This window comes from Echeneis naucrates, chromosome 16, assembly GCF_900963305.1.
Source record: "Echeneis naucrates chromosome 16, fEcheNa1.1, whole genome shotgun sequence".
NCBI classification, from domain to species: domain Eukaryota; kingdom Metazoa; phylum Chordata; class Actinopteri; order Carangiformes; family Echeneidae; genus Echeneis; species Echeneis naucrates.
The window spans coordinates 5,961,614-5,981,443 of record NC_042526.1 but is presented as its reverse complement, the minus strand read 5'-3'; the positions used below and the strand labels follow the sequence as shown (position 1 = coordinate 5,981,443).

Genomic DNA, 19,830 nt, shown 5'->3' with positions numbered 1-19,830 from the left:
GGTACACCAAGGATGAGTATGTCATAATTACAAGCACAAAAATGTAATTTCCCTTGCATGTTGAGCACCATTTCCATTGGTGTAGATTTAAATCCCTCAGTCAGCCATTAGCGGTTCGTCTACTGGCTGTCTGCACAGCAAAGTGATTATCAGAGCTGGCCAAAATCTTCAACTTCAACTAAACACACACACACAAAAAAAACTAATTATTGCGTTACTCCAACTAAAACTGGACTTTTAAAGTACACGTAAACATGCTAGCTCGACTGACGTCGAGTTTATAATTGTCGGACTAACACGTCACACGCTAAAACTATGACCCGGAAGTCGAACGGCATTTAAAACGCAAATGTAAACGCGGGAGGTCAGCCAAATGAAGCCTGCTGACTGCTAATGCGCGGAACATGGCAAAGTCTGCAGAAAAAGCTCACCTTTGGACGGATATAGAGGCTAACTTGCTAGCTCACCGGTCTTTTTTTTTTTTTCCTCCTTTCCAGCGCTGTTGTGGTCTGTGACGTCACAGGCTGACGTCAGATTAGATGGCTAATAACCGTAGCTCGAGTTAACTGTGCGTGTCAGCTTATATAAAGTAGGATTTCCCAGGCAAACTCTACACCGTAAACATTTTTGCACAAAAAGCAACCAAATGACTAAGCGGTGGGTAGAAATATATAAAACAAGTATTTGTTCTTCCTAAAGCAGGCCACACCAATATTCCATTTTGAAAACTAAACAAGACCATTGAAAACACAATCAGTAAATACTGCAAACCACACCACACTCTGAGCCTGCCTCAGTTCTTAAAGGCTGGAAAAATTGCAGCTTCATAGTTTCCAGCAGCAGGCAATGAGATAATATTTACAAAGGTGTTCTCACAACATCCATATCCTGTCTTCTTCTTCTCTCTAAATCTGGAGGGAATATACATGAATGGTAAATGAAGTACACGACTCACACATCCCAGGCTACTGAACACCTGAACACACACACTACGCTATAACTTCACAAAAGGATACAATACAGTAATTACTCCCATGGCACAACGGGGCAGTGCATTAAGTCTGGACACAGCCTCCGCTTGTACAGTTACGGATGAGAGGAATGTGTGAACCCATAAATCCTGCCTAGTGACAGACTCTCCACTCAGAAGACAGAAATTCCTTTTATCTTTGAGCCGTTGTCTAGGGGCAAAGACGCACCGTAGCCGATTCTGCTCAGGGTGGAGTGTCTGAGAGTCTCTGGAGGTTTCATATCGTGTTTCTACTCTCCGATGCTCAAGATTAATTCCAGCCTGATTCATGGTGTAATAGTTGGGAGCTGTCCAGAGATGGATGTGGCTCAGTGGTCAGGGCAGCCCTTTGTCCACATATGACAATTATTGGACAGTCATTTTTTTTACACGGCTTTACACAGCCCTAAAGGGAATACTGACTATATGTTTCTAATTGAGCTTGCATCTGGATGGAATATGTCAGTTTAGAGGACAAGCAGAGTTCTATACATTTGCTTATGTTGATACTGGTGTCATTATGTATACTGTACAAATATATTGTATCCACAGCTATGTTTATACACCTGTGACTGATCATGGCTCCTTCTGGTATTCAGATGGGAAGTTTGGGGTTCCTCGAGAGTCTAAAAGAATTGATAGTTGTCAAATATGTGAACTCCTGCAGTACAAATTTTAGACACTGGTACAAAAGTTCTGCAGTTAGTGTATTCTGGATCGCCACTAAATTAGCGAAGCGTATAAAAGACAATGTTGTTGTTAAAGTAGTCCTCAGTTTTCTGTGTCAGCAACAAGCAAGAAAGGTGAAATTTATACCACAACACAAACACTTCAAGAAAACTCTGTTTTTACTAAAGAAAACTGTTTTATAGAGGAGCAACTCAACTGCTTGCTTTGGCAAAAAATCAGTTTCCCATAATCGGGAAACTGAAGTAAGCTTTTAGAATAAAATACCTTTTATTTGGTCATAAAACAATTGGACAAATTAAGTTTTACTAACTAACGATGGTGCTGCTGCAGTTCCCCCTAAAGAGAATATGAACAAGGTGTTAATAAATTGTATAACTGTCAGACAGACAACAAATGTGGCAAAAAAACAAGCTAAATGTGTGACCGGCTCATTTATCGCTTTATTATCACTTTAATGGTTATTTGCTTACTTCTCTGGTGGTCAGCCTTTGTGTCAGTGTCTTCAGTCCTGAAGCAGAAGCCTGTCAAAGCCATTCATTCCAAATCAGGCATGTCAGAAAGGGTCAGAGGTCAGCCTGAAGGGTCAGAGGTGAGGTGTGACTGGTTGGAATTAGGCTGCTGTATTCGGAGAGGAGGGAAAGTGGCACTGTTGGTAAGACAACAAGAAATCTGAATACGTACAACACACAGTGATCAATCCTTTTTCATTTGCTGATGGATCTGCATTCTTGTCACACTTGGGCTGAGCAAAAGTCTCTATGTTATGCTTCAATTCACGCAAAACTATTGTGCTCATTTTCATTTACTTTGCTCTGTTTTACTGCTTCACAATCTAAAAAAGCTTTTGCTGCATCCCAGCATTCACCTGTGATGTGTCTGGTAGATCTCCAGCTCAGTGGCCGTTTTAGTCAGTGATAGGGAGCGCACTTGTCTAGTGTTTACAATTTGAGTTTGAGCGATGTGATGCAACGAAATCCACAGACAAACCCACACACAATGTGGATGCTATCAGAAACAAGATTGTGTAGCGGATTTATTTGACTATGAAGGAACAAAGAATAGGACTGGCACCATCCACTTTATGAGACGATGAGATACTTAATAGTTTTAAAGTGGTGTCATAATCAGATGATGTGCCTCCGCATCTTACCCATACAAAGACATGTTTGATGTCTGAAAGAAGAAGGATTGTTGCCTCTATAGGCCTTTGAATGAATGCCTTTTTAAGTATGAGGTATGGCCCAGCACAATGGCCTTGATGGGGTTGGGGGGGAGAGCCGTTAGAAGATGAGGGCTGGTGCTGGCTGTTGGAAAAATAAGAAAAGCAAAAGACATCAGGTGATGAGGACCAGAAGAAACACAGATGGGTTGATAAGGGGTCCAAACATCAGTCTGCTCTCTCTCTAATATCTGTCAGCATCTTCAAATTAGAAATTCAGTGCTTGCAATCAGGACTCATGCCGATGCAGACAGCTGCTTTGTTTGGCTGTATTGTGAATAATATTCTTTCAATACATTTTTCATTTCTGTGTGCATCATCATATGCACACAGAAATGTTAAACACGTCCACGTTTAAAGCAATAACTGCGTTTCAGAGCAACTCTGGAGGTGGTGTGTGGGTCTGTTATACTAACTAAACATAACTACCTGTAGCTCCACTAATCGTTTCCTACTACCATCATGTCTTCTCTTCTAATCAGGGGGATAGTTGAGGCCTTGCCCAATCTCAACTGTTTCCCCTTCGTGACTACTGTTATTATCCTTTATCCTCCAATGGTCCTAACCATCACAAGCTCAGTAATCTGTTACTGCTACCTCTTTTTCTCATCTTATCATTTTCCTTTAACTTCTTTCACCTCCTCTAAACTCCGGTGCTTATCCCCAGTTTTAAGTTTCCCTTTGTTTTTCCCCTCTCCCAACTCTCTCTCAGCCATCATCTGTCCCCAATCCCATTTGCTCTCCAATGTCAGTTTCTCCCTTTCTCCCTTCTGTCGTCCTTTTCCTCTCCCTTCCTCTCTCCTTCGTCCGGCGATCAAATGGTTTGAACTCAGGTAGCGGTGCAGCATTCCTCAGCATGACCCCAATGAGCGAGGTCAGCTTTAAAAAAAGACGAAGGGTGTGGGGGAAAAAAAAAAAAGCCAAACTTGACACACCATTTCAGCTGTTTCTATAGCGACCCCGTGCTCAGGGGGTCCACCGTGGGATCAAAATGACCGAGAGGCGCTTCAGTAAGTCCTGTCAGACTTCAAAGCTCTTCCTGTGCTTTCTGCTTTATTGGAAATGATGTTGACAGGGTCAAATGCAGACAGTCCTATATCTCTATTGCTCATTCACACACACAGCAGGGCAGTAGTTTGGGGTCTGGGGAAAAAAAAAAAAAAGAATTTCTTCGTCAGTTGCTTGAAAAAAAGTCAAAACAAGTGGGATCTCTGCTAGTCGCTGAATTTATTTCCTCAGTAAATGTTTTCTCAATTAATTTAAGGGCTCAGTTGAGTATGAAGTCAATGTGAACACAGCATTAATGTTGGCTACACAATGATCTTCGTTTGTGATACCAAAGTCCTATTGAGACGAAAATAGACCACATAGGATGGAATGCATTTGTATGCGGCTACTTTGTTTTATCTTGAGGGGAAATGAGGAGTAACTCCACATTCTCTTCTTTATCTCAGTTACGTGCTATTGTCATGTGACATGCGATTCCTTTTAAAATGTGTGGCACAAAGAGTTTACAAAAATAGGAGCTAATGGATTTCAGGCAGGTTGATGTGTAATTAAAGGATCCGACTTCCTCACAGTAGACTTCAGCAGACTGGACATCCTCTGATAGTTCTGAACTAGCAGTCTTCCTATCCCTGATAATAGGTGGCCTCTTCTCTCTCTTTTGGCAGTCAACCATTGCAGTGTGTGTGTGTGTGTTTGGTTTTCATGTAGAGTTTCTATGAAACATGGATTATGTCTTTGTTCCTGTCTGGCAGATCAAAGGCTTGTGGTATTTTGTGACCAGCTCTCTTATTGTGGTAAGTTTTCTTTTCTGCAGTCTCCTTCCTTTTAGTGTGTGTGTGCGTCTATGAGCAGCTTGTGTCAGATAATGCAGGGGGGATTTCGGTGTGGGCCACTGTTTGTAAACCTCGGTTTTGAGTTTGTTATTGAAGGTTTATAGGGAGTGACATGTTTATTTATACTTGTTGTATTTGAATTGGACCAGCTGAAGATGTTTATCTGGTTCTGGGGTTATGAAAGCTAGTTTTCTTGATGGGTGCACATACCAAACATTCTGCTGCTGAAGAAAATGAAAAAATCCTTTTTTCTGCACTGGGACACAATTTGGAGAAAAATTCATGAAGCAATAAACTTATTTTCTTTCTTCAGCTATATAATTAAACGCTTCAGCACATTTTTAAAGCTGATTTAAAATTGATTGACAAGTTAAAGGTGCATGGTTCATTTTTATTTATTTATTTATTTAGCTTACATTTTGATCTTGGAACCAAAAAGAAGCTGACACAACTTTCTGTAATTTCTCTCATTCCCTGCGGTGAAATATCTGCATCTATCTGCTCTTTCCAGGTTTGCCCTGCGGCTGAGAAGGTTGGACATGTAACATCAGTATTTCCTCACTGGAGGGAGCCACAGTCATATTTTCACTGTTCAACCCAACATTCATCCAGGCATGACACTTGTGCAATCAAGGAAAAAAACATTCAATAAAGAAGAGTAGCTTTGGGACAACATATATAAATAACACCTTTTGACTAAATGCTTAAATTTGATCAATCAAAGTTCATACATGCTTTAAACCTGAGTGACATAAGAGAGACAGTATCTGCAGTTTTCCCTGTAGGAAAGTGTGTTACTACAGTTTGTCAGTCACAAAATATTTTAATAGTGTGGAGGGCTTAACATTTTGGTTCACAATGGAGAAAAAGGAAAACCTAACTCATTCTTTCCATTAACTTGGCATTGGTTAAAATTATACATTAGTAAAACGGTACTGTATATGCACTGCTACATTGCATCACAATCAGGAAAACAAATTGTGCTAGTCTCTACGTTGAATCAAAAACTATTGACCTTTGCACAATTAATAAAAATCTTAACCATCTAGATTAATAAATCAGGTAATTGGGTCACATGCAAAACAAAATATGTGAAATGTGGGATAAAAATTGTGATTGTTGATGTTTGCTAATCAATAAAATGTTTTTAAATCACTCACACACTGAAAATTTCCTCATCATACCAGCAAAAAAAAAAAAAAAAAAAAAAAGACCCCCTGAGCTGAACATCCTTCACCCCAATCTGATTTGTAGATCTGTTGCAAATCGTATGAAAGATTTATCAATTCCATCATTCCCTGCAGGGGGGTTAGATCACACTGACTCCAAACCGTCCATGTATTCTCTGAGTGAATGGCACGTATTGACTTTGAAGGTAATTGTTCACATGACAACTTCCTTTTGACCTCTGAACTCCACTGATCAAACATTTCTCCAGAAAATCCACCACACCATTTAACCTGAACTGTGAACTTCTCTGTTATTGGCTGGGAGATTCAACTTTGTATCCAGCAGCACTAGATTGGATTTCTTTATTTTTTATGTAATGCCAAACTCTTGGGCTTCAGCTCCGACTTCTTTGTCCCACTTTCTCTGTGTGCATGTTGTGATTCTTTGACCTCTGACTGCTGTGGTTTATCTTACGGAGGAGGAGCAGGAAAATGGCAGAAACAATGAGGGCCACCCCTGCCATGATGAAGCCCATCCCATAATCACTCATTTTGTCAATGAAGTATCCTGAAATGAAAAAAAAAAAAAGTACATGTGCGATGTGTGAATTATTTGCAGCTTTGACACATACACATTCATGCAAGGTGAAACGCAGCAAAATCACCATGATGATATAATTTTGGCTTCATTTAATAGTAGTTAATCGTAAAGGAAGCAAAAGATGCAGAGAGGTGCAGAAGAGGACTGCAGAAAGATTAATTTCATCCTAAGGCAGTAACGCCAGTGCCTTCCTCCAGTTACAGAAAACAAAATTAGAATACTTTGATGCATCCTCAACATCCGTTGACTCTCTGCTCTTCAAAGTGCTGAAAGTACTCAAAGCTACAGTAAATAAGTTAGAAATAGCCTCCGTGTCAGCGGGACCATGTTAAGTTATAAATAGGACACATCCAGCTACATTTGTATTGATTTGTTTTGAATTAGTGCTTAACTTGAATCAGGGTCGGTGTCAGCCTTGAGCAGTGTCTTAAATTTAATATTTACATGTGTTGGTATCACTTTAATCTAAAATCTGTAGCTTCCAAGAACTTGCCAAACAGAGATAAGTAGAGAGGATGTGGGACATGGTGGTAATGTCTCAGATTTAGATTAGATAAGATCTCAGATGTGCTCATATCGAACTACTGACAAAGCAGCGCATTTAATTTAGAAGTAAAAAACACACAGCACTAAAAGGAAATGAGGAAAGTCCCAACATTTTCCAAGCAGCTTGTCACACATTGGAAGCTCTAATTTCTCTAATTCCCTGTATTTTTCCTACACTAACAACCCAGTAAATCCATAAATACCATTAAATGAATCTGAGCTACAATGAGGTCAATGTGTGTTTTTCCACAACTGTTTTACTGCTGGCTGCGCTCAGAGACAGGATACTTTTTGGCTCGTTTGCCTGTGCCTGGGCGCCAAAGTCAAGCTGGGTGTTTTCCGGGCTCTTGATTAGAGGTGTGTGCGAGAACAGGTTGTAACTTCAGTAATCGGGTTCAAATCCTTGTTGGTTTGTAGGACAGTGCTGTGGGTGGTGGAGCTGCAGCCTGTGCATTGAGAAAGTTGAGCGTTTCCAACACATTTTAACTGCAGCAGCTCACTTTTCTTTTTGTTTTTTCTCACAAGAGAATAAATGCATGAGAATAACGCAAACAGATGGCCTAAGTAGCTGGCACATTTGAGACAGTATCCAGCCACTGCCAAAATATTACTCCTTGCTCTTAGGTTAGGATAAGTGTGATACAACTTAATACACTAACAATACTACACATTAGGGCCATAATCCTAGATGAACAGTACAATTAATAATAAGGGGAAAAGGTACATTATTTTTTATTCTAATAATAAGATGTATGTTAATAATGATTTACTTATTACGACTTAAGGCTGCTATAACAAATATTTTTAATCCAAACAGATCATTTGCTTCACTCTTGTCACACTCATCATTGTCATTTCCAGGAGCAGCAGACTGCTGTTTTCAGCAGAAAAAGCCGACTGGACGGTACCCACACCGCACACCAGACTTAGCAGCCATCTGATGAACACAGTGAAATATTTAGCAGCTGAACAGTCGAATGATTTTCTCAGGAGGTTGACACAAACTACACATCTGCTAAAAAAAAAAAAAAAAAAAAAAAAGTTTTTGCAAGCAGGGGCAGCATGGTGGCGAAGAACCTCATCACACAGCAAGGAAGTTCTCGGTTAAAAACGAGTGCCTGGGCTCGAAAATGGCTTCTGAGGCCTTTCAAACTGTAAAACAAAAGGGTCGATAAATCTAAGTGTTTCTATACAGCATGTCAGCCTAGTAACAGACTTGTGATTTGTCCATTTTGTAGCCTGCCCTGCTCAATATCTGCTGGATTGGCTCCAATCCCATGTGACTCTCTCAGGAGTACCAACACAGGTAATAGAAGGATGTTTGTGAGGAGGTCTGCTACATCAAGTAATCATAAGTGACCACAAACGCAGTTATTGCAGCTTTTAGAAAAAATTGCCATTTGGTAGTCAAAAGATTCTTTGACTTTTTCTTCTTATTTCCTGTCTATTACTGTAGAAGAGTTTGGACAAATGTCTCAAGTGACTGCACGGAAATTCAGCGGGGAGGAAATTCCATTTAAGGGGAAAAATAGAAAGATCTTTGGGCCATCAGCCGTGAAATTAATACAACCATAAAGCATCCACATGTTTCAATTTTTGCATAGTTGCTCCTTGAATATAAAACTCCCCTCTCCTGTGGGACAGACCATCAGCAAAACCCACGATTAATTGAGGGGTGGTGCTGCATGTCAGGATGGTATAAAAAGCTCATTTTCGTTGAATGGCCTCACTGGGGTGGGCTTACAATGCGGAACGATGTCTAAGCTTTTTCACTGTGTGATTTAATGTGATGGAAGAATTGGACAAAGGGAATGACAGGCAGGGTAACTTGGAGTTAATGGTTTGGGTTTTTTTTTTTTTTTCTGAAGCCCTGCTAACAGAAATGTCAGCACACAACGAACAATATGCTTTTCTATTCGTCTCTGTTCAGCTTCTTGTTTACTTTCTGTCGTTCCTGCAGCCAGTTAGCATGGTGGAGTGGATCACAGGGAATTTAGCAGTAACCACTTAAAGCAGAAATCCATTTCTTTTTGATATGCACCCTCGGTACACTATGTACTCGCAGTTGACTATCAAAGCATCTTTCTTGCTCACCAGCAATGGGTGGTCCGAGCAGGCCTCCGCTGCTGCGTATGAGCATGAAAAAGCCCAGTGCACTTCCAAGCCTGTGCACGCCCACGACCTCCGCCAGCACAGTGATGTGGATGGAGACCGTGGCACCGTACACTAGGCCATAAGCTGCGCTGACAGCCGCCAGCTCTGGGAACGAGGTGGCCAGTGGGCAGAGGAGTAGCACTGTGCCCAGCAGGATCACTGTAGCTGTCAGCTGTTGAACCTGGTGGGAGGAGAGAGACAAAAGAAGCCGGCTGTCCATCAGTGATTTCTCCTTGACAACGATGTACACACTTTTCATATGGAGATGATAAGAAATTTGATCAGGTTTGGCTATCTTGCTGAGGAAATCTTTCCACTACAAGCCACTGGTTGCCTCCCGATGGGCTGGGACAACAGACTGTATATAAAAATGAACGTAGACACTGCGGCTGAAAGATGAAATATGTGTGATGGAGCCTTAAATCTGCATTCTGTCTAATGATGATCCGCCAGGGACTCCAGTGTGTGCAGAAAGAAAAGTGAAAATGTTCCCACTACTAACTTGATTTATTACCTCAGTAAACATTTCCTAATGAGTCTATGACCTCGATGTCTAATTTCAACCTTGTTCAGTACAACTTGATGTTGTGTTATGAGCCCATTTGGAGGAAAATAGACCATAAAGCAGGGTATACATGAGGGCGTGGCCATCGTGTGATTGACAGACCACAAACAGTGACATGCCTGACAATCAGAATACAGAGCAGGTCAAATCCACTAATCACTCTCCCTCAGCTCTGACTGCTCCTCCAAGTATGGTTTCTTCTGGTTTTTAGCAACAGGGAGAACTGGAAGGGAAGGGAGTCAAGAGGAGATGGAAAAACTCTCTTCCAACAAAAAGGAAAAATGGTCCTTTGTCCTCTGCGTTGTGATGGGGCTGGATGTGAGCCACCAACATTTTTGAGATTTTCAGGCTATGTTGTTGGAAGCGCTGTATTAAACGGAACACACCGTCTCCACCAGTCTCAGGTTTGCCACCCAGCCAAAGAACAGCCTTCCAATCAGGTCCGTTGCAGCAGAGATGGACATGAGCGCCGCCGCCTCGTATTCCTCTATCCCCTTATTGCGCGCATAAGGAATCAGGAACAGAGCTGGAGCAAAGAAACCCAGAGCAGCAAACACGCCAAACATTGAATAGACTATGAATTGCTTATTAGTGATGAGGGTATAGTCCACGTAATGCAGGATTTTGGTCTTTAGTTCAACCCTCTTTGTCCCGTGCTTGGAGTCTTTAGATGAATTAGGAATCTCCTTGGGGTCTTGAGGACAAACCTCGACCGTCCCCTGATCCGACCCTTCACATATTCTCAGCATTCCTGTGTCTTTCCAGTTTACTTTGCTTAGCTCAGAGTCCTCTGTTGTGAGCAGTTCCATTGAAATGCCTTCCTTTTCTGCATTGACCTTGCTGATACAAGCCACATCACGGGCGGCCTTTAGGGGCCTCAGCAGCATCCCACAAACACACAGGTTAAGCTGCAGTCCCCCTAGGATCACCAAAGCTCCTCTCCAGAAGTAGCTATCAATCAACAGCTGGAACAGCGGTGTGAAGGCAAAGGTGAAAATGCACTCTCCAGCGCTGGCCAAGGCGTTTGCCACCGGACGCCTCTTCTCAAAATACAAGCCCAGCATGGTGACTGTGGGGGTCCAGGTTAATGCATAGCCTACACCTGCAGCAAAAAGCGCCCGGTTAATGTTTCATTTCTTTTGTCAGCTTTTGACTTTGGGTTGTATTTTTGCACTCACCATTTAGGAATCCCACCGTTAGGTAAAGTTCAATCAGGTTACGAGCAAAAGAGCCAACGATGACACCTAAGCTGCAAATCAGTCCACCTGTGATCACTATGGCGCGGTGGCTGTAGCGAGCACTCAGAGCCGAGGCTACAGGAGCTGCAGAGGATAACACAGAACCTGTGCATAAAATAAAATCCAGCAGATACACACTAAGCTACATGTCTTAAAAACACATTCTTTCAATTAATGCTGTTTAATCAATATTCTCAATAAAGACCACACATGATCTAGGAGATTTAAAAGTTTTTAAATGAATCCTGCGTCTTGCTAGGTCTACATGGGCAGCAGATAATAATCTTTTTTTACTCACATCATAAACACCGGAGATTAAAAATGTGCCAATATGTCGGGACATATCTAACACAACGCTTAACATTTTATTAAGACATGGGAGAGAGCCACCTGGTGGTCACAACCTAAGGATGTCTTTCTGCTGTGCCATCTGAAGTAATTCAAATCAAGTGGAGGAATTTAGTGGAGGATTAGTAAATTGGACAGAATTTTAATAATTTGTCTGATTTAAAAGTTTATATTTACCGAAAATGTGAATGCTAGCAACAGCAATAGAGGTGATCCATGATGTTTCTGTTGCTGTGGCTTCAAAGTATTTGTGTATCTCAACATAAAATACACCAAAAGCCTTAATGACCCCGAAGGTCAGGCCAAAGACTAAGAAGCAGGAGAGTGAGACGAACCAGGCGTAGCCACCATCAGGAGCTGCCCTTCCCTTCTGAGTCTTCATCGCTGAGTCCGTGTCCTGTTGTCTGCTACACTACTACACAAGTCTAAGGGGAAAAAATACAGATGTTATTATCTTTTGTACATTATTTACAAATAATGATTTCGAGTGAAAAAGACCATAATAATCACTAGAGTCTTGCAACACACTGAACTCGGGGAGTACATTTCTGAACCGAAAAAACTTTAGTTTATGATTGATAGTATTAATTATAAACTGCTTAAATTTAGATCGTCAGCAGTGTGCTGAATATAACAATAACCCTGTACACAAAGTGAGGAATATAAATGCATTACATAAATGTCTTTCCCAATTTCTTGAAAAAAAAAAAAAAAGCATGTTTTTAAATTTAAAAGTAGGTGTAATGTTTAGATGTCCAAATACCTCTGACAGTTTGGCCCATAAACCATTGGTGACTTCTTTCTAAATCTTCTACCCGTCTGTTACAGCTTCTTTCCAAATGGGAACAAAGTTTACATTTACAGTGACATGAACTTCAACCACTGTTTGTTTGAACTGCTATTATTGGTGGTATAGTATTTATAACTTCATTCATACACACAATTTGACATTGCAAGATATTTTTCATCCAATTGGAGATGGCAGCCACTGCAAACAAATTAAATGAACCATGCATGACATGGCTAAATTCCTTTGTCAGTTCATGAAAAATAGAAATATACAATTTATTTTTACAAATGTTACACATGATATTTAAAGTAAAATCACTTTAATAGCCTACCTGTCAAATTTACGTCATCGTGCTTCTCCTGGCCAGACACAGTTGTCTCTCTTGGAATAAATCCGCAGCCCTGGTGTTGATCCTCCTTCCTTGTCACTCACAGTGGTGGCTGTGTCCCCCCGCATGCCATTTTAGAGAAAACACATTCCAGGTTAATGGGTGCAAAGGTGAAACGTGCAATAAGTGACAGATCGCACACAGAGTAAAAATGTTGATGACCACACATGGGTGTCACGTGAAGTCACAGGGTTAACTTAAGTGTAACAAGTCCACAAGAAGAAGCAACAGACCTTTAGAACCCAGATTCTCAATGTGTTCTCAGTGAGGACACTCTCGCTTCTTCAAATAGTGATTTCAACAGACTATCAACATCTGCCAAGGGGCCTTATAGACCTTTTAGAATAAGAGCCTCAGAATTGGCATTGGCCATCTCCAACCTGAAGAGGCAGAGACATTTTGACACAATAACAAATTTACAGCAGGACTTAACACCAATTTATCAGCCTGTGGATCCCAGGAACCACACGAGAGAAGGAGAAAACTGCCAAAGACCAGAGACTGATGATTCACTCAGCACACTGAAATATACTTCATAAAATGAAATGCATGTAGTCTTCCTCTCTCTTGCTTTCTCCTGCTCACTCTCACTGTCTAACACAAGCACTCAAAATAATGTGGTTATAATATTTTTCCTGGAAGTAAAACTATACTTGCACGGCAATCTGTTTAATCCAAATCAGTTTTTGATTTTGGGAATTCTGAAATATAAATGTTTCTATTGATATAATAGCTTGATTCAGAGTACAAAACACAGGATTTTGCTTGTGCAGCATTAAGGCCATTTAAATTTAATTTAATAATTATATATGCTCCCATGTGTATGCAGTCTGTGGTATCAACAGAATAATAAAAAGACACCATATTTCATGAAATTAAAGTCTGACAATAATAATTGGCACACGATGAACGCCCACACGAGGAGATCGAGCTGTAGGCTCAGACAATGGAGACGGCGTTCTGCATGGGGCACGTCAACACAGTGCATGCCCAGCAGGTCCTTTCATAAGTGATAAGCTTTCACATTCTCACATTTCTTCTGCTGCCTCGAAGACAGCTAACGTGAATCCTCTGATGAAAAATGGGCCAATTTGTTAAACAGAAACCAAGGTGAAAGCAGCAAGAATGCACACTTCCACAGAGCTAAGTTTCCTTAAAAGGGTGAAGCCTTGAAATGCTGCTTTTCCAATCTCCATTGAAATGGGAAAAAACTGCTACGAAAAAAACATCAATAAAAAAACGGCAAGAATGGTTTTTTATTGCTGTAATTAAGAAGCAGCTCCTTCTAACATTTTTCCATTGCAATTTCACAAAATAATAATTCGGCGAGGATCATTCTTGTTTTGTTTGTTTATCAGAAAGAAATAATGACAGGATGCATTCGTTTGAAAAGTTGTTAATTGTCCTGCTTGGATCAGTCTTCTCGGTTACTTGGTAACAATGGCTTTCTCATTAACAAACAGGGTATTATGGAGATTACCTGAAATGGCACAAAGATGGCTTTGTTGGCTAAAATACAGCTTTGGCAAAAGCTTGATAAATTAACTTTAACTGCTTCCAAGGCTGCCAATACACTGTTCCAAACTACTGATGAACCTGTTTTGTGAGCTTTATGAGGGTGCTGTTATTAGGGACAAAAACCTGTGGAAAGCCAAGTTCAAAGTGTTTTTGAAAAGTTTCGGTGAACTCCTGAGTCAGCAGATGTCAGTGAATAGTCTTGCTTTAATGGCATAACAATTTTTTTAATTTATGTTCTATTGATCACATTAGGTCTGTTTGATCTGTTGGCAGAAAACTATTCAAATCATTAAACCACGTTGCCAAATTAGTGTAAATTGGCACACCAATGTTACATTTCTCTCTGCTATTGCAGGAGCACTCGCTCTTTTTCAAGAGATTTCCCGTTTTTACTTGGCACTGTGCTGTGGCGAAGGTCACTGTGTTGTGTTACTGGAGTAAAAGAATCAATCTACCTTTTGATTTGTTTTACCCTTCATCTTCCCAGCATCCACACAATAATTTAGCATTGTGGGGGAGCTGAAGGCTCTGGGTTGCTATACATCTCCAAGATGATTTTGTGTTACATAATATCTGAGGAGAATTATTCCTGCTTTGTTTTTTTTTTTTCAAAGGATCTACTATAATTTTTCTCATGGAAAAGGCTTTTGGTGCATAGACCATTGAATTATACATTCCCAATAGCTGGTCTGAAAACTATCAAAGATTTATAGGCACAGGTGATAAATTATAAATCTATGGTGGGGATGACTGGTGAGGGTAGAGCAGTGGTATAGCTGGAGAGGAACACCTCCTGAATAATGAATATGTGCTGGTGAAGTCTGACACAGTGGACACAGAGGGGAGTGTTATTAGCTGGGTTTCCAAAGGGAGGTGGCTGCGTACTTATGCCTTTGTGTTTGTCTCCTCCAGGTTTTACTTTAACCAGCTGCACGTCTGAGTTGTTGCTGCTGCAGCAGGGAGGTGTCCATCTGTGCCGGCTGCCTTTAAATGTCACCAAATAAGTCCAATAAGGCAACGCTCTGTGTTATACACAGTCTCAGATGTTTTTGCATTCTAAAGGCTTCTCACACTAACTCTGCTCCATGTGTAAAAAAAAATAAAAAAGAGGTGAGTGTGGTCTCAGCTAAACATTCATTTTTGATAGGGTTAAAATTTTTATCAGAAGATTTTTATTTATTTATTTATTTTTCAGAGATTCAGCCCATTAAAACTGCAATTTCTCTGAATTCCTGTATCCCTTTTTTGTGGTGGTGGGGGGGTACATTCTTGACGAGATTTTCATTCAAATTTTAAAAGAGCTCATGCAGCTTAGCTCCATCTATCTGACAGAAATGTGAGCAATTCTTCTGACAGCCAGTTGTTTTTCTGGCTTCTTTTTGGTTTATCTTTCAGTCGCATGCCACTTGTGTTGTTTATTTTTTACCCATGCTAGTGATGCTGATGCTGCTGTAATGGCTGAATGTTGAATGTGCAATTTGAAATGTCTCAGTAGGTATTCTATCACAGTTTTTTGTTTGTTTATGGCAACCGCTTGTCTTTTTGTTATGTCCCATCATCAGGTCAGGTTTAACTGAGCCAATAACTGCCATGATTCCCCGAGGATGAATCCCAATAGCTTGACCTTTCTTTTCACGCTATAAAGATTTTTGATAATTTTGGCTATGTGTGAAAACAAAGCCAAAAAATCAATGAAAGTAACCAAATGGTTACCGTTATAATGGCATGAAAAGTGGTTTGTTTTTTTTTGTTTTTTTACACGTGTAGTGCTGGTTAACGAATGCTCGCTTCGTTAACCAGCCTTCTGATAAATAGCACACTGTCTCAGCGTGGTAACTTCAGCATACTCCAGTAGCATGCTAATATTAAAATTAGAGCCACTGTGATTAACACAGCCTCACAGAGCTGCTATCATAACTGCACCTTCCTGACAGAGCTGCAAGAACTCATATCCTTACAAGGTAAAAATGGGGCTCTATATAGCCGCCCAATGAAAGAAAATTCGAATAAATTGTTTTCATTCGCAGCAAATAACCCAATTAAAGTTGACCTTGAGCTAGTGCACTGTCACATCTGTGTATATATAACAAGACAGATGTGTGGATGTTACCAACACAAAGCTGTCTTACATTGCCCAAGACTCAACTTCTCTGAGTTATGTCCAGCAGCCTGTCACATGCACCACACTACAGTAATTACCATAAAAGCTGAAAAGCCTGTACAGTTATATATGTGTGAGTGCGTGTGTTTGTGTGTATAAGTGATGCAATCACACTTGATTGTGTGATGAACCAAGGTCGCAGTTAAAGAACAATGAGGTGGTAATCATACAGGGAGGGAGTCTGCTGGCATTGACTATCCAGCCGGCTGCCTGGACCTCGCTCCTGCTCTCTGATAAGTGGCGGGACCAAAAGTCTGGCAAATCAATGTTTATTACAACCCATCTGTCTGTGTTTATCTGCGATAAAAGACATGTCCTACTTCAGATCTTGCCAAAACGCCCTCCCCTTCTCACACATGCGAACCTCACAGAGGATTTGATGTAAGTAAGTCAGTTTGGTGCTTTTGTTTCTCTCTGCAAGTTGTAAATGGCTGTGCAATGACTTGACTCTGTTCAGAAACAAGAATGTATGATTGTAATTCAATAAATAACAAATGCACTGAGCTGAATTGGCCCCGGGTGATTTAATTAGGAGAAGCATGGGATTGTAAACTGTACATCTGTTTCCTGGGCTGAGGGAAGAATTCACCAAGCTGATTTTCAGGCTGGTCAGGTTCGGTTGAACTGGCCCTCGGCACCTTCCCCAGTCTGCTGTCTCTTAAAAAACGGCTTAGTCAATGATCATTTAGGATTCAAGCCTGCTTAAAAACCAAACCATGCATGCACACTCATACCCTCCCACAGGCACTGCAGCACACAATGCACATCTGCACACCCATACAGCTTGCAGATATGATTTTTACCCATCTCCACACTTTAGTCAGCCCCCCCAGGATTTTTTTTGTTATTTAATTTAAGCTGAGTATGATATATTTTGGTAGAAAAAGAAGGGGAGGGGATGGGAGAGAAGCAGGAATTCCTCCAGGAGGCAGCTGACTGCCTCGTCAGAAATTCTGCAGGCAGTGCAAGTGAATAGATTTGACCTTTTAGATGGATAACCACTAATCCCAGAACCAAAATCCTACAGCCAAGTGAATGTGGGAACAGGTGCATCATCTGATGCCTCACCTTCGCCAGAAATTACTTTTGTAATTGAGTGATACAAAGAAAACAAGCATAATTGTCCACAGGAAATCAATACTTCAACTAAGTGTGGGTGAGTTTTCAGCGGTCTCATAACTTCCATACTACTTCATCTACATGGCTTTTATATTACAGGTTTCATCTGTTGTTTTTGTTTTTTTTTCCTTATGCACACTAGTGTTGTAATCTATTTTAAACTGTTAAGTGCAGTCTCTCCTTGGACGACTCTGTCCTTTCCAGCCCTGCTTGCTGTCGTCTGCCCTCCACCTCTGTTTCAGTGCATCAGCCTTTGCTTGCATTTCTGTGGCACATTCCCAGAAAGCCCAGGTGTGTGTGGGCTTACCCAGATGGCAGTGTTGCCGATGCTGAGGGAAAGCAGCCAACTAGCCGTTTGGGTCGCCCACCGGTCATGCAAAAATCCTTTTTCTAGCGCTGTCTGAAATGAAAACTTTAATCACTAATGCTCTTTCAAGTGCGTGGGCTGACAAACTGGTCTTTCTTGACAAACAGGAGGAACAACACACCTCCATTAGGGTTGAGCTGGTTACTTGTTTCACAGATATAGTAATTTTGATGAGTACAAGTACCATACAAGTAACAGGAGTAAATATCTTGCTGGGCTTAATGAAAATTCTCCTCAGGGCATCCTGTGATAGGACAGAGTGCAACGCGTCATACTCCGAAAACCACGCCCATCAGAGGGGAAAGCAATCGGCGGCACAATTTAAAAAGCACTGTCCAATACTTAGCTTAAAATATTATTTCAACATGTCAGACAGAGGTGGCAACAGTACTCATATTCTGTACTTAAGTAGAAGTACAGATACATGTGTAAAAAAAAACTCTGGTAAAAGTAGAAGTACTGATTCTACTCCTTTACTTTAAAGTAAGAAAGTAGAGGCTCTGAAATGTACTTTCAAAGTAAAAGTGAAAAGTAAAAATTTATTTTTGCGGTTAATGAAACACAATGCATCCTTTGATAATTTCTGCTACAAGCACTGAGGGGGAGGGCGGCTTAAGGTGTTGTCGGTTCTCTCTCTACCATCCCCTCACTCACTCGACTTCTTCCTGCGGTTACCTTACCTGTTACCTGAAAAACTCACACATCTGGGTCTTCCTCGTTGTCCTTTCTGTTTGCCTTCATTTTCATGGATAAATTACCCCCCTGAACATTTACAACTACCTGATCGAGTCCCCTGGTGATAGCGAAAAAAAGTTACGCTACATCATCATTTTAAAATAGCTTTTTAATCACCCAAACGTTTCAAATCTGCCCCACTTTATGGGGTAAAACTTGAAAAAACTTGTCTCTGTACAGTTTATATCTGCTGATATTGCTGGTGGGCTCAGGCAGCTGTTCCTCACTTACAGACATGGCATTTGGCCCAGATCAACGGCTGCTTTCATCAAAATAACACAACAGCAAAGTGCAGTAGTGAAGCAATTCAAGTCTCTCCACATTCAAAATCATTCGTTGAAAATGAAAGAGGATGCAACACACAATTATGGATACTTGCATTTCCTATACAAAGAAAACTGGAGTAAAGCACGTAGTGTGCATATCTCAAATGGAGTGAATATGTAAAAGGTTCATCTCACCTGTTGAGGTTGAGCTGTAGTCTCCAGATGAAAGTTGGGTCGAGTCAGAGGGCCGTTTCTGAAGAGCACTTGTGTTTACGTGTAGGTAGAAGAAAGGAGGAGGAGCTGTGACTCTGTTAATGAGTAGGATCAGAAGGTTTTGGAACATTTTTTGTAATGAGCAGTAGCTCACTTGAGTTTGGCAGTCCCACCCACTTCTGTGAAGGCTTAAGGAAAATGATCAGGTAGAAATATATATTTAGGATTCTCTCTCCATCTGTCTTTTTAAATCAGAAGATGTGGTCCCAGATAGCAAAATTACACTGAATGTATAGTTGATATATCACAGCTGGCATTCGACTGACATTCAATGTTTAAATTGTGTTGAAATGTCAAAAAACAAAAACAAAAAATTAATTCAACGTTGAACACCGAATAGTTGAGGTAGTGTTGTTAGCTCAGTATGGATTCAATGTTGGACAACTTTTGAGTTGTATGTCAAATCACATTATTTTCACAACACAACTTCTAAAAAAATTTGTTGAAATATATCTGCTATCCTGTTTTCTGGACAGGTAGTGTGCCCGGACTGAGGGTGTTGGAGGTTACAAGGGGGAAAAAATATTTCTTCAGGAATGAAAAGGCACCGTTCGGGCAAGACAGGAAGAGGGGATTTTATTTATATATTTTTTAAATTGCTGCTCACGTTCAACAACATGGAGGACTCTGTCCGAGTCTCACCTTTACCGGTCCCCACTAAACAAGGGCACAAGGAACCAACATCATACTGCACATAATTTTAGGCTATCTCTCCAAAAACATCTAGAAACGAAACACTGAAAGTTATAATAAATTATTATACACTAAATTAAATAATAAAAAAAAATTAATAATACCGCCTAATTTAAACTTGAAAAATCGTTGACATGAAT

At 40.6% G+C, this 19,830-nt stretch overlaps 1 protein-coding gene across 1 annotated transcript; it reads right to left on the bottom strand.

Moving 5' to 3' along the window:
- Window positions 1–5,213: 5,213 nt before the first annotated feature.
- On the bottom strand, window positions 5,214–17,778 carry LOC115056700 (monocarboxylate transporter 2). Its single transcript, XM_075353381.1, is given in 8 exon segments — window positions 5,214–6,337; window positions 6,339–6,496; window positions 9,170–9,410; window positions 10,181–10,896; window positions 10,973–11,116; window positions 11,558–11,805; window positions 12,502–12,610; window positions 17,664–17,778. Coding segments are annotated over 6 exon segments (1,503 nt in total). The 5' UTR covers window positions 11,763–11,805; window positions 12,502–12,610; window positions 17,664–17,778; the 3' UTR covers window positions 5,214–6,298.
- Window positions 17,779–19,830: the final 2,052 nt, after the last annotated feature.